Source organism: Eufriesea mexicana, unplaced genomic scaffold, assembly GCF_001483705.2.
Source record: "Eufriesea mexicana isolate 0111107269 unplaced genomic scaffold, ASM148370v2 scaffold474474840, whole genome shotgun sequence".
NCBI classification, from domain to species: Eukaryota; Metazoa; Arthropoda; class Insecta; order Hymenoptera; family Apidae; genus Eufriesea; species Eufriesea mexicana.
This window is the reverse complement of record NW_016907953.1, coordinates 343,940-358,227: the sequence shown is the minus strand read 5'-3', so window position 1 is coordinate 358,227 and position 14,288 is coordinate 343,940. Positions and strand designations below refer to the sequence as shown.

The window sequence follows — 14,288 nt, the reverse complement described above, 5'->3', positions numbered from 1 at the left end:
TTCGCCAATTATCCTGCCAGATGGCGTGCGTGAAGCGGCGAATCTAGGATTCAACAATGGCGAATACGACGTTGCTGTGTACTTTATGGGTGAGAGTTGCACCTTCCGGGTTAGGATTTGTTGAAGAATACGTCAATACTGATTTCTGGGTAGAAAAATATGCTGATTTTATTGATTTGAGTTTGAAATATTGTGAAAGTTCGTGAAACGTTTTGGGAAGTTCTGACGTAGCTTGAATAGAGTCCATAAGAATGAACACTGTCTTCGACAGATGCTGGACACACTTATAATAAAAGAATATCTTCTATGTAAGATAATACTTGAATACCATTCAACTTCAGACAAATATACGTTTCATATATTTCTTACAATTTTGAAACTTCAACCACAACAATCTCTGTTTATAATACCTCCTAATTATTCTAATTATTTCCACCACAATTACATGAACAATCGCACTTCATTGTCCAGAAATGCAAAAACAAAGTCCAATACTAAAATATTTCTACAAGTTGAGCCAATCCAAAGTCGTTACGTAGAACATCGATATTTGCAAGGAGCTAATGAAAACGCACATTTGCGAACAGCTTCCGAACCAATTCACGTAAGCCCCTGATATTGCGAAACAAAAAGAGATTGCAGATTACATTGCCATTATCCGCGCGTGTTTGCCATTCGAATATGTTCGAACGGCGATATTTTCACGATACTGCGCAAATTTTAGTTGAAAAAGGTTCCAAGGGCCGATGAAAATTATTCCGATGATCAGCTCTATTCCCAATTATTACACGAGCACGTATGCTCATGGTAGCGGGTGAAACGGAATTACCTTGGCGATTAAATGCACGGCAGCGCACCGTGTTCCTCCGGATCATTAATCACTTTGTAAATAAGCGGCGTTTATTTGATTACAGGCTGTGGCCGACGTACGCCAGTGCGCATAACAACCTCGGAACACTCACGGTGGGTGATCAAGCGGAGCAACACTTTTTGGCCGCCATACACGCTCAGCCTAGCCACGTGAATGCTCACTACAATCTTGGTCAGCTCTATAGGTAAGTGAGAGGAATGATAATACAAAGTAATAATTATTGCGTGGAATATGAAATATTACAACGCTCTGATAACGGAATAGCAAAGTCTGTCATCAATTTTGTATATTTTCATGACGATAGTACACTCTATAACATAAAATCGTCGAACGTTGTGGGTGAACAAAATTTGCTCATATAGAATTGTAAAATGTGAATCTTTTAGAACGAAATGTTGTTGGGAACTGTCAGTTGTCGAATTCCCTTCTTTTTATTTCGATATAAAATTTTTGAATATCGTGAATATAAAAATTTTAAACTTAGAATTCTTTTACCATGTACACTATGAATAGTGATTATATAGTGAAAAGTTCCAATATTCCTCTTTTGGACATGGACGTATTAAATATTGTAGATGTTAAAATGTATATATAAAAGAGTAGAATGTAAATTTTTTCTGTTCTATTCAATATAGAGCTATGGTTGTGTAATGAATGAATAAACTTTCTTCTTTTATAAATATCGAAATACAGAATTCAGGGTTTTTCATAATATTTAATCTCCTATGCATAAGGAAATTTATAATATCAGCGACTGTTGACAAAAAATGTTGAAAATTTCGAAATGAACTATTAAAGAGGTCACCATATACCATACACCAAGTTTTCTGTAAACTTGCTCCTCTGCAAAGAAACGACCCAGGCATTATGACGTATATACCTCTATTTGCTATCCGTGATACAAGCAAGGAAAAGGAGTAACTCGTCCATTCGTATGAAAAATAAAAGGAATTGACTCAGCGGAGGAACAACGAGTCGAAATCAAGGATAATTCTCGTTCCGCCGAATACCCGGAGGTTTAATGGAGTTTCCCGTAAACATAGAGGTACAGGAAGAATCCCGAATCCAACGCATTCTGTTTTATTAATGGGCATATCGAGGCAATGGTGTACCAAAGTGCACGGACCAGGATAAATTTAGCGTGGCAATGTAATTCTGGCGGCGTGGTCAAAATTAAACTTTAATTAACGCCTCCTGCTTGATAAATTAAAGTTTAATTGACGGCGAGGCGAGAGCGCGGCGTGGCGTGCGTGCGCTGCCATTGCTGGTTCGTCCGCTCGCCGCCAGGGTCGCTTGTAGTCCATTTTCGTCTGGTTCCGGCCCGCTGGTGAGCAACATCCATAAATTTTTTCACCTTCCCATGCGAAAGAATTTTCGCCGTGAAATTCCTGGGAAACGGGAGTACCGGATTACGTGGGCTTATGAAACGTGTTACGAATTGCAGGCTATGAGGGCTCGCTGAAACTGGCTCGTTTGCAGATCGCTGATAGAACTAGTTTCGCCGATAACGCTCGAACTAGTTTCGATGTTCGGCTGTTGAAATTAATGGCTGGGTAATTGCTACATTGATCATAGAATGGCTGGCATTTGCGTTGTTTTCGTTTTCTTACAATTAAATGGTTGTACATATTCGTGGGATTTATGAGCTTCTGTACTGGCGTGTGCGATTTGGCAGTTAGGTGTATTTGTGTATTCGCCGTTGGCAATCCTGTTTCGTTTACATCACGCAGCATTATTATATTTTCTCACGGTTTCTTTGTGCAGATATTTTTATGTGGGCTGTTTCAATTCCAATTAGCGTACAAATATTTGTTAACAAAGGGAAATGTTTTGTTATGGTTGAATGAAGGCGTAAATTATCGGGCTTCAACGTTTCAATTTTATTTGATGGATGAATATTTATACAGAGAAGAATATGTTTTAGTTTTAATAGATTTAAAATATTCTGAATTACTACGAATAGAATTTTAAATGGAAGTTTAATCGTTCTAATTCCTTCTATTCTATGAATATTTAAGAGTGAAGGGAAATGTTCCATTATGATAGAATTAAAATATTATTGCAAATTCCTACAGGAGTGGTTGCAATTGTAATTGTAATCGTTCTATTTACATTCCTCGATCATTATATACGTGCAACCAGGCCAGCATACTAAGCTGTATTTATTTTAGACTACACCCGTGCAAAGTTGAATTTAATTACACTTTATAACCAATAGCGAAACGCGCTGGTAAATTCTTAAGCAAAATATCCAATTATGGTGATATACAAATATTCAAATGATATACAATCATTGCCTCAATTTTGGGTTTATGTAGTTTAATATCACATAAGTCTTAATGTCCAAGTAATTTATGTCAGCGATTATTTACCATGGGAACATTTAATTTGGATACGTATCAATAACCTCGAACGATTCGAAAAGATTAATTAAAAGATGTACAGTTTGCGAATTATATATCCGTAAATCAATATCGACATTTTATTGCCAATTATTCTGTATAGTTTCATTAGGCTAGAATCTACCGATCATTCGGAGAAAATTATATTAGCCAATACAAGCGAAATTAGCGTCATGGGCAGAGGTAATTCACGGAACGATGAAGCACGTAGAATGAACAATGACGTACATGGGCACAGAGCGTTAAAAGCAAGTACAGGCATTCATATCTTGATTGTAATCGTGTTACACTTCGAGAGAGTGATCGTCATACATGATTGGAATAGGTTATCATAGTTAACGCGGTCGCAACACACGAAAATGTAATTGCCAATAAATCAATGCCGAAGATACATGAGCTGTATAATTCCAATTACACGAAATCAGTCAAACCTTCCCGTCCTTTCCTTCCTTTGTAATCATGAATCGAACCATTGTCATAAAAGATTTTTCTGTATTAAGCACTAATTAAAAGTTTTAAGATGTGGATGAGATGTTCACTTAGACATACACAGAAAATTATTATTTTGTTTGTATCACACCCCTATAGTGCACCCAAGGCCTTAGATGGATCGTATGAACACCTTGTTTCACAACATAACCTCAAATATTAAGTGACACCTCAAATACAACTGCAAAGCTCCCAAAGCAAACAATATTGAAGTACTGCATGTATTTCAAATTTTCCCACCAGTAAAATGAAAGTAACCTGTCTTTTAGTATAAGTCGTACATTCAGGATACCCCTTTCGGTGAGAAGATTGACAGTTTCCACAATCTACACGTATATACTTCTCAATTCATCCGTCTATCACTCTAATCTAGACATTCTTAATTCGTGCCAAAGAATTGTATTTTCCTCTCTGTGTGTTTGAAACAGTCTAACCTAACGTGTCATGTCATTTTGTATTGCAGGAAGACGAATAGGACCAAGGAATGTATACGGATGCTGCAGAAGTGCGTGTCTCTGGACCCAGCATACGCGCCAGCCTACGTGGTACTGGCGAGATTGGCAACCGGTCCAACAGCAGGGGTCCTTCTGCGACACGTGGTACGGCTGCAACCACGGAGTCCCGATCATCTCGCGGAATATGCTTCGTGGCTGTACCAGAATGGTAAGTAACCGCGGTGAAAGGACTAAATAGCTTAAGGAGGGATAAAGCCCCGACAGTTCCCGTTGCGACGGTCCAAAGTACTGGTTAAAGTAGTTTAAAGTAGCGAAACAACATCGAATCTCTGCCGCGTAACAGCCCCACTCGGCTTTATACTCACGCCAAATCGTCGTTCGTCTCTTCAGGCAAATGGCTGCCCTCCCTCAAGTACTATCTCAAAGCCATGGAGGTCTCGCCGTCGCACAGATCGTCGCTTCTGGGAACGGTCAGGATACTGAGGTCGCGGGGTCAGTGGCCAAGAGTTCATCAACTTATCACCAGGTGAGTGAACGCAACCGAAATGGCAAAGTCCAATTACGTGCTCGTGCAATTTCCGCTGTTTTTGGTGTAATCCCTGATACGTATCGAGTGTAAGGTTTATTGTGAATCAAGCGTGCGCGGGATTCAGGTGTCTAATAAGGATCCTACTCTAGTAATTATCGAACACGTATTCGTACCGTGTATGTGTGATATAGGGGTAAAATAGGTTGATACAATGACGGGCTACATTTTGATATAGTATAAGTATAAGGAACATTTTCTCAAAATCGTGGGACTTAGTTGGGAAAATGGTACAAGCCTTTTTCCGAAAGCTAGCTAAGTACAGAAAACACTTTACTAGGGTCTGTTATGGATTCCCAAGTCTTTGTTAGTGCATATAGTGACCTGTTTTAATCTTTTGAAGGCATGCAGATTTTACTACCGAAGTTTAACTTCCGCCTAAGTTTTCGCAACTTGAAGATTTTATCGTGATACCGCTACTATCCTAAGACCGCCACTTGACACTATCTTGTTGGAAATACCTGAGGTGTCCTTGATCCTTCTTAGTTATTAGGAATAGCAGAGTGCGGAAGATTAATTCTAAACATTTTACTTTCCAATTACTAAAAACTCTTAACATTTAACACGATCGAATTAGAATAATTATGACTAAGTCTCCTTGAACCTTACCCAAAGTCAGTGTACCCGACGAAACAAACTTGCACACGATCGCTTGAAAAAATAAACGAGAAACCAAAGGTAAGCAAACGAACGCGTTTGCAACTTTGGTAATCGCAAGGAACATTAATCGCAAATTTACCGGCATGCTGATCATCGCCCGACCCTCAGAGGTAAATTAGCACAAGTAAACGAAAACTCGGAGGAGAGACTCTTTGGTTCCGGTGAAAAATGCCAGGGCTACGACGGCCACTTACCGGTGCGCAAACGAATCGTCGGAACAGCTTAGCAACTTCAACTCTCGGGGTTGACGGGAAACTTTCATCCCCAGATGGCAATCGGGTCGTTTGCCCAGTTTTCCAACCTCTTTTCTCGCGAGCGTACATCTAGATACCGTATATACGTGGATTACTGATTGGCCGGGCGTTAGAGCCTTGCTCTCGCATCGACGTTCCCTCCTTCTCCCCACCACATGCACCGTAACTCAGTCGCGCCACCCGCGGCGCGAATAGCAACTGTAGAGCAGCTGCGGTAATTCGCCGACAACGACCCGTGTTTTGGAAGGAGACACTAATGCCCGGGGGCTCATAGACATAGTCAAATCAATTTTTCCTTGCCAATTGAAAATATGGTCTCGGGGATCTACGTGATCGCTAAAAGGCTAGCGCGTTTCCGTCAGAATTTCGTTTGGGATGAACGAATTTAGAGGATTGCAGAGGGTATATGTAGTACTTCCATTTATCTTTCCCTTTTTCAGTTTGCTTTTCGTTTTTTGGGAATCAGGGGGATGGGAACTGGGAGTAAGGGGAGAAGCGAGCATCATTCAATTAGCGAGTTTTTATGGGCTGTCGATTGACGTTGAAAACCTAGACGTTTGATTTAGGTGGATGCAAAAAATTTCGTGCCCATCCAGTTTTATTACTTTAGGAGGCGGTAGCGTTCTCGTGTCAGGTCCAGTGTGATTGACCGATATTCGGTGGTAATGTGTACGGTTTAGTGAAGTGTTGATTGGAATAGCGAGCGATTAATTCTTGGAAGGGATTGAACGATCGTGACAGTGGGGTAGTTGTATATGTTCTCTCGCTGATATATGGAATTGTTTTTTCTGATTTTATTTTATGCGCGTGGATTGTTGGAGGTTCATGAACTGATTGGAAAATGGATCACGGTTTCATAAAATTGATGAAAGCTGAAGATATAGATTATTAATATAAATTCAGTCAATTATAACAAAATTTATTCCTTGACAATTATTCTCCCATCTTTTTTTCTCTTTGATGTAGTGTAATATTACGTAAATTGAGTTAGAAAATATGCATAAGAGAAATACATACCAGGATTCTTTCGTCTACGTTTACTTTTTGAGACAGAGACATTAGTAAAGTATTTATGAAAATATAAATAAGAATAAAGTAACAGAAAGGTATGATATAAAAATTAGTCGACAAGCAAGAACATATTTCATTAAGAATTTTTAATAAATTTCAGTTATCTCACATATATAGACACTCCCCACTACTACAAGTTTCTCACACCGAACCAGCTCCCCTAATCCAGAATTTCGTTCCATTACAATACCCTAACCACACATAGACCAACCCCCACTCAAAACACACATGTACCTCGCATGCATGTGCTGCAACGCTTAAATCCCAACAAACCGTCAAATTCCGTTTCCTCCCTTCCTGGCCGTTCAAAAAACCACCGTGCAATCGAACTTTAACCTCTAACCACGGGCGAAAAAAAAGATCACCGTCATAATAGTCGACTCTCGACTCAGAGCGAGTGTTACCCGAGCCTGGTGCAGACTCGCGGTGTAGATCTGGAGGGCTGGTCCCCATAGGCGTGGTCGCGCAGCTGGTCCATAGCCCGTGGTCGATCACACGTGTGTCGAGAGGTTAAATTTCGGAGAAACAACGCGAAAAGTGACGGCTACTCTCGAGGGTGCGAGACAGGCGGGGAGAGGTCGATCAGGCCAGTCTGTGGGCGCCGGATGTCGGTGTGTAGCCACCACCACGGGCGAAGATTTCAATATGCACCGTTTGACAGATGTGCCACAGCATGCAGATTTTAAATGCAAATATAAATCTGCCATGCAGACCGCAGAGGGCTGGAAAGTGCGGTGGGGTTTGGCGAATGGTTCTCGAAGGGGCGCGAGCGTTTCAGGGGGTGTGTACAGCACTGGAAGGACCATTTCACACGCTGGCCGCGTTCGAGTACACGCGTACGAGAGTTTTCGTGGAGGCGGGGTGCAGAGTAATTACGATAGTCTGTCCCTTTGTTTTCCGCCCGTGAAAGTCTGTATTAGAGGGAGCAGCGAGTGTAGTTTGTGTCCAGTTGATAGTTACGAGATCTTTTTCATTAGCATCGGCTTAATGACCGTTACGAGTAGAACGGCACCTAGCTATTCCCCACCACACCATCAGTGAGGGCGGCGGAGTGGGGATGGAGTGGGGGTGACGCTTCGGGTCTTTGTTCGCGGTGTTTCGCCAACGTCGTTCGCCTTTTTCAGTGGATCGACTCGAGTATTGATAATAGGATGATGCACGTTCGGAAATGGCCAGGTAGTCAGCGAGAAGTGATTAAAGGTCGCTTCTTGATTAGAGGGACGCTCAAACGAATTTATTGTTCTGCGTTACTCGACGCTTTCCGGACTTCGATGGGTTTCCAGGAGTTACATATTCAACGAAGCTGTTGCTGTATTCGGCAGAAGGTACCTCCGTTGTTGTTAGAGAGAAGTTCATTAGTCGAAATTGTGGAACACTATATATTAAAATTCTGGTTTTGTTGTTTAATTTGGAGAGAAACGGTATTGCTTTTATTAACATGTAAATGTATTTTGTAATAATTTTTTTTCATTATACCCAGTGATATTGCACGTAAGGAGAAATGTGGATGAGAGAGATTTTCGGTGATGATGATTTTTCCGAGGTCATTCTAAGGTCGTCGAAATTTGTCTGCGTGTTATATGTTCTCTTACAGTGTTATATAAATTATATGAAACGTAGGTATAGTTTACGTCGCAAGACAGTGAAGTGACGCTTGCAAATATATTTACCTTTAATAACAATTTTTTAAGACGACTTTTAAATTATTCATTTAACAGCACTGATAAATATTCTTTTGAAGAAAAGGGAAAGAAAATTAATATATTTCGAACAACCCGGATATCACTTGCAAAGGAATGCGAATGAGTTGAAAGAACCGTTATTCGCCGAATAGCTCTTTTACATGTTCGAAAAATCCTATCAAGCCCAGAATAAATTTCTAGAGGCCTTCGTCGATGGATTTCTTTCACGGACGTCCAAAAACTCTAAAGATAATTTGCAAAGCAAATATCTTCGCAAGTAAAGGTTCTTCGTTTACGCATTTCAGACTATTTTAAACGTTGGTCAAATTTGCAAACTAGTCGTCTACGTCAGGTTTCATGCGAAAAGTAATATTATAGGTATATAGCTTTCGTAGAAACATTCGATTATTTAGCTGCTGTTTAAATATTAATAACGGTTGCTGAGTATTAATAGACGTGAAGATGGTAACATTTTAAACAATGCCAATTATTATCCAACGTTTATGCAACATTAATTTATTGGATGTTATCTTTGTGCCAGCATCTGTCAAATTACATGAGTTAATATTTAGTGCTTCCGAATTTCAATTACAGTAAATGGTAACAACTAAAATGAATAAAAAGGAATTCTGCTCGCATCCTAAACTTAATCTAACCTTATGAAATTTTGAGAGTTAAAGGGATCGCTTTCACGTCGCAAATTTGATCTAAATTTAGGTTAGGCTTCAGCCTGAAAAGTAAGAGAATGAAGTTCGTAGTACAACCCAACCTAAACCTGTTAGTCTTTAAAAGGCAGAGAACTAAGCATCGTATCAGGAACTAAACATGTAATTATCAAATAAATCTTCAGAGTTAGATAAATCACCATCAAGCCACAAACTTAACCTAAAATAGTTAAATCATAAAAAGCAAGGGCCGCGCAGTAACATTAAAAATCTAACCTAATTTTACCATATCATAAATGTCAAGAAAAAAAATTCACGTCATATACTTAATCTAAGGGTATTAAATTTTAAGAATTGAGGGAGTCACGATCACATCGAGAGTCTAACTTAAAATTATGGGATCGTAAAAAGCCGAGGAATCATTCCCGCGTCACAAACTTAGCCTAAACTTGCGAAATCCGAAAAGAAACTCGAATCTCTTAAATCTTTAAATCGATACGCCTTCGAGTACGATTGCTCAGTCGACGTGTTCACCACGGAAACCGATTGTTCGCTGAGCGTTATGCTCGCTTCGGAAAAATATACCACGACAGCCTCTTTGGTCTACGTCCGCCGACGTAATAATAATAAAACGCGATAGAACCACGGGATTTATTTATTTCTGCGTGCGTCCATGCACTGCTGTCGCGGTCCAGAAAATATCGATTCGCCGTTTAAGTGGATTGCGCTTCTAGCGGTGGCAACGGCGACGCGCTTGTAAATAAACCATAAAGCGATAAATTTGTCAAATCTTACACCGCATTTTCGACCGTTTCATTGTTCATCCTTTCACTACATTCGGCTTATGAATTATTCACGCGGATGAATTATTCAACGGAAGAACTGCGCAACTGGCCAGCGTTTAACCATGAGCCCTCTGTTGTATATAATACAAATCATCGCACGCATAAATCGCGCTATCAAACGATGATGCTTGCCGGTGATAAGCGGAAGCTTCGAAAGAAATTTGCCCATATGTATCAGTGTATCAAATTGCTTCTCTGCTGAGTTATGAGTAGACATATAATGTAGTGGGAATCAAGAAGTGAAGGAATCTGATGCACACACTTTGACAGGATTTTGCGGTTATGCTCGGAGATTCTGGTTGGTTAGCTATTTGCGTTTTTAATGGTAGAGGTTAGGCTTCAAATATCTTCAAGCCAAAGTAATTATATTATATTGTTCAAGTTAATCCCCCCCAAAAATATTGAAATTTTACGTCTTTTGTGCCGATAATTAATTAACTCCTAATTATACCGTTTCAAAAATACAACTGGAATGAAACAGAAAAAATTGTTAAACACGTTGTCGAGATTTTTAAGGCCTATTCATTTTATGTCTATTCAATATACTATAGGGGTAGGTTTTCACTTCACAATACCTGTGCGAATGTTAGATTAACTTCTCGTAAATCGTCAGTGGTTTTCGTCGATTGGTTCCAGATTCCATTTACGCTCCGAGCAGGGAGTTACTGTTTTGGATTTAGAGCATGGTATTGGCCAATTTATTTACTCCCTAACCCCTGCCTAAGCTGTAGAATTGAATAGCTGCAAAAATTTATACGCGTAGGAATACTCGCTTGAAAAAATATTTCGCGAGAGAAATCATAAAATAGGTATTAATGTAATATATGAAAATGTAAATAATTCTGTGAGAGTACCATTCATGATGCTCTAGTTACAATTTCCATTAGTTGCAATTTCGTTATTCGTTATTTTGTAATTCCAGTTCAAAGCCAAATGTTTCCTCCTCGCTCCCAAATTTTGTTTTTTTAGTATATATCTCAATCTGTGATAGCAAGAGGTTAAAATGCGGAGAAAATAATGTTTCTAAATTTTATATACAATTATTGGAGATTAAATTACATACAACGTAATTCTGCCCTTTGAAATAATTTCATCATTCAACTGTAATCCCTCCGTGTTATTTTTATTTTTATATATTTTAAAGAAACTTTTATATGCGTATGCAGTGTGTCCTATTTGAAATTTCTGACACAATTATTTTCTGAAACTATAGTTCATTTCAAAATATGTTTTAAATGAAGCTTTAATAAAGTATTATAGGTTAGTGGATTCATCTTTTAATGAGCTATCCGCTTTCATGAAAAGGAACTATACATATCCATTGGAAAGAACCAAGGTGACTTTGAAATCTGTGAAGCATGTTCATTGGAAAAAATTCACGACCATTGTAAGATATCCCCGTGGAAATAGAGTAAATTTTATTTGAAACATTTTTTGAAAGGAACATCAAATGGGACACCTTGAATATTATTCATTTGAAAATTCCTAGTATTCAATTATTTAATATTTCATACCAAATTACACTAGACACACATTATGCACAATACTCTCCAAAGGTCCTAGCAATAAAAAAAGTAAATAAAAAAATCCTTTCCCTCTCTTAACCATTCATGGCATACGTCGAATACTTAAAACTTTCTTTCATCCCAGATCATTCACTCCATGAACTAACCTAATTCCACTCTAATCTAATTTTCTCAGCGACCAAAATCACGCCGTGTCACGAAATAGAACGGGCACGAAACCGTGAAATTTTTCACCGCTTCTAATCGCACCAATAAAATTCGGTAAATCAGCGCACGCCATCCGAATGCACTAACCTCTGTTACTGCGAGGGTTATTTAAATAGGCGGTGAAAAGTGTGCAGTTTCAATCAGTGAAGCGTTTCAACGCGGAGCTACTGCTATATGGGAAACAAAATTATGCGATACACAGAGGCCAGCCAAAAATACGACCGACGCATTATCTCCGTTGGCATGCACGTGAGTGGTTTTACCAGTCGGTGGAAAATTATCGAGCATTAGTTCGATTCGCATCGCTTTCAGTCAATCCTAAAACACCCGCGCTCTGTCCGCGAATACGTGCTGCCTCTGGGGAAAATACGCTCCGTAATCGAGCTGGGGCATCGAGATGTAAATCGTGACGGGATGAAGAATTTTTGAAATAAAAATACCGGACGGGAGATCAATTTTGTCCAATTTTACGAGTCGTATTTTCACATTTTGACTGATAAAAATTGGATATCGGCGAGATGAATGGGACGTGGTCCTTAGCGTGGGATTGAGGAATCATAATTGAAGCCTGTCTCATTTAATAATGGTTGCAATCATAGTTTGAGTATTTGATGTATAGGTAGATTAAAGCATAATTACTTGCAGTCGTGAAGTCATATTACGTATCTGATTGGTACTTAATTATATTTAATTCTGAATTATTAGGTAACGAAGAAATAATCTGTATTTGCAATATTTACATTGCACATCTACTGTATAGTTTAATAATAAATTTAAAATAAAAAAGTAATCTATATTTGTAGTGCAACATTATAGTATTGTAAATATTTACTTTAATGTAATAATCACGTTTGATATTGAGGCTCCAAACAGATTAAGAGTCACGTGGCAATATACTGATACAGTATCATTATGCTCAAAAATAATGAAATTCCCGACCAAAGGCAAATTTCACTGTTACTGTTATTACTTAATAAATTGCAGTAGCTACCATTATTAAAAATAATATGAAATTTCCTATTGACCTAATCAATATATTAAAAATGAAATACAGAGATCAACTAATTATTTGTACAATTTGCAAAATAATTATTATAACGTATAGTAAATTCTGTATGTACTACGTATATTATATAAATACGTTCCGCAAGTGAAATCAGAAGCAAAAGTGAAGCAGCTAAATATTCAGTTTACAAACGTACTTGCACGCAAATGTGAAACACAGCTCGAGCAGCCGGAAACCTCAGCCAATTAAAGTCACACGTAAATTGGCCCTCAACTAGCTCAGCTCGTGTTGAAAGAACAAAACAGGAAGCGATCTAACAAACGGCGTAAAGATTTCCAGTAGGATGCATGGCATCCCCTTTATATCGCTGCTTTTTCAAACGTATAAATTCCGAGGAAAGCCACTGCGTCAGAGGATGATTCCATAGGCAACGATAACGTCGTCACCGTTGCGTTAAGCGCTCGTCGAGCTGATAAATCGGGAATTTACTGACGCTACCTCCGATTCTGTATTTTCGGCCTGTCGAGCCTGAAATCGCGTGTGCACCTATTCACGCGAGCAGATTTTTCGGAAAATTTATTTACGGAACGCCGTACATCGCAGAGGAACGAATGCAAAGGGTGTCTCGAAACTACGTATGATCCTCATAGCGATGAATGTACACGTAAGCAAGACAGATCAAAGTGCGAGGGAAATTTTTTTAAATATTCTGTCCTCTTTGAAGTATTGCCGACCTCAGTAGGAACTGAAGTATTTTAATCGAAAGCTTTTCAAGAGTTATCCAGTTTTGCGATGCATTCAATGTACAATTCTTTAAGGTTCGGGATTTTTAGGGAAATAAAGAAGTACACCACTGGGAAATATGAATTTATGTTCTTTCTGTGTTGCAGAAAGCACATCGTCGACATTTGGGGTGGGTTAAAATTTAACCCGCCTAACCATAAAGGGTTAAAAAAGAATGGGTGAATATTCTTTAGTAATATTTACTCTCCCTCCAAAAATTTTATTCGACATTTATTTCTGTTTGGAATATATCTGCCCGATAAACATTCTTTGCTCGTCAGTATAAAATATTGTAAATGTTAAAGTGCTTGTCTTACCTTATAATACTTTATTTTTGTTTATATCTATCATTTATGGAAAAGGAGTGTATTTGTATATAAGAAAACAATTTTTAATCTTGTGCAGAGACATAGAGATAAATAGCCACTAAATAGACAGATCGCAGCTCCATATTTTTTAAACGAAATGTCATGAATCTTTGAATAAGGAAAGGAATAAAAGAATTGGGAGCAAAAGTAAAATTTCTGCCTGCACGATGAAATAAATTTCATATCTACATACATTTATACACTGCGACTAGTATTTTCGCTTTAGTGTTATTATTGCAAGAAATATACCCCATGAGTTTTTCCTGTACAATTTTCTCAATATTACCTATGAAAATAATTTCTCAACGATGAAGGATTCTCTTGTCTGTTATTTGAAAAATATAAATCTAGAAGAATGACACTTATGTTAAAAGTATTCGCTATTGTTCGCCCCAGTAGCATCATTATTATCGCAATC

General features: G+C 38.5%; 1 protein-coding gene across 1 annotated transcript in view; it reads left to right on the top strand.

Moving 5' to 3' along the window:
• LOC108547175 (transmembrane and TPR repeat-containing protein 1) overlaps window positions 1-14,288 on the top strand; it is a 310,690-nt gene that overhangs the window by 284,456 nt on the left and 11,946 nt on the right. Inside the window, exons 11-13 of the mRNA XM_017899583.1 lie at window positions 915-1,055; window positions 4,226-4,425; window positions 4,608-4,743. Of these exons, the coding sequence (XP_017755072.1) occupies window positions 915-1,055; window positions 4,226-4,425; window positions 4,608-4,743 (477 nt within the window). The remainder of the gene's footprint in view (window positions 1-914; window positions 1,056-4,225; window positions 4,426-4,607; window positions 4,744-14,288) is intronic.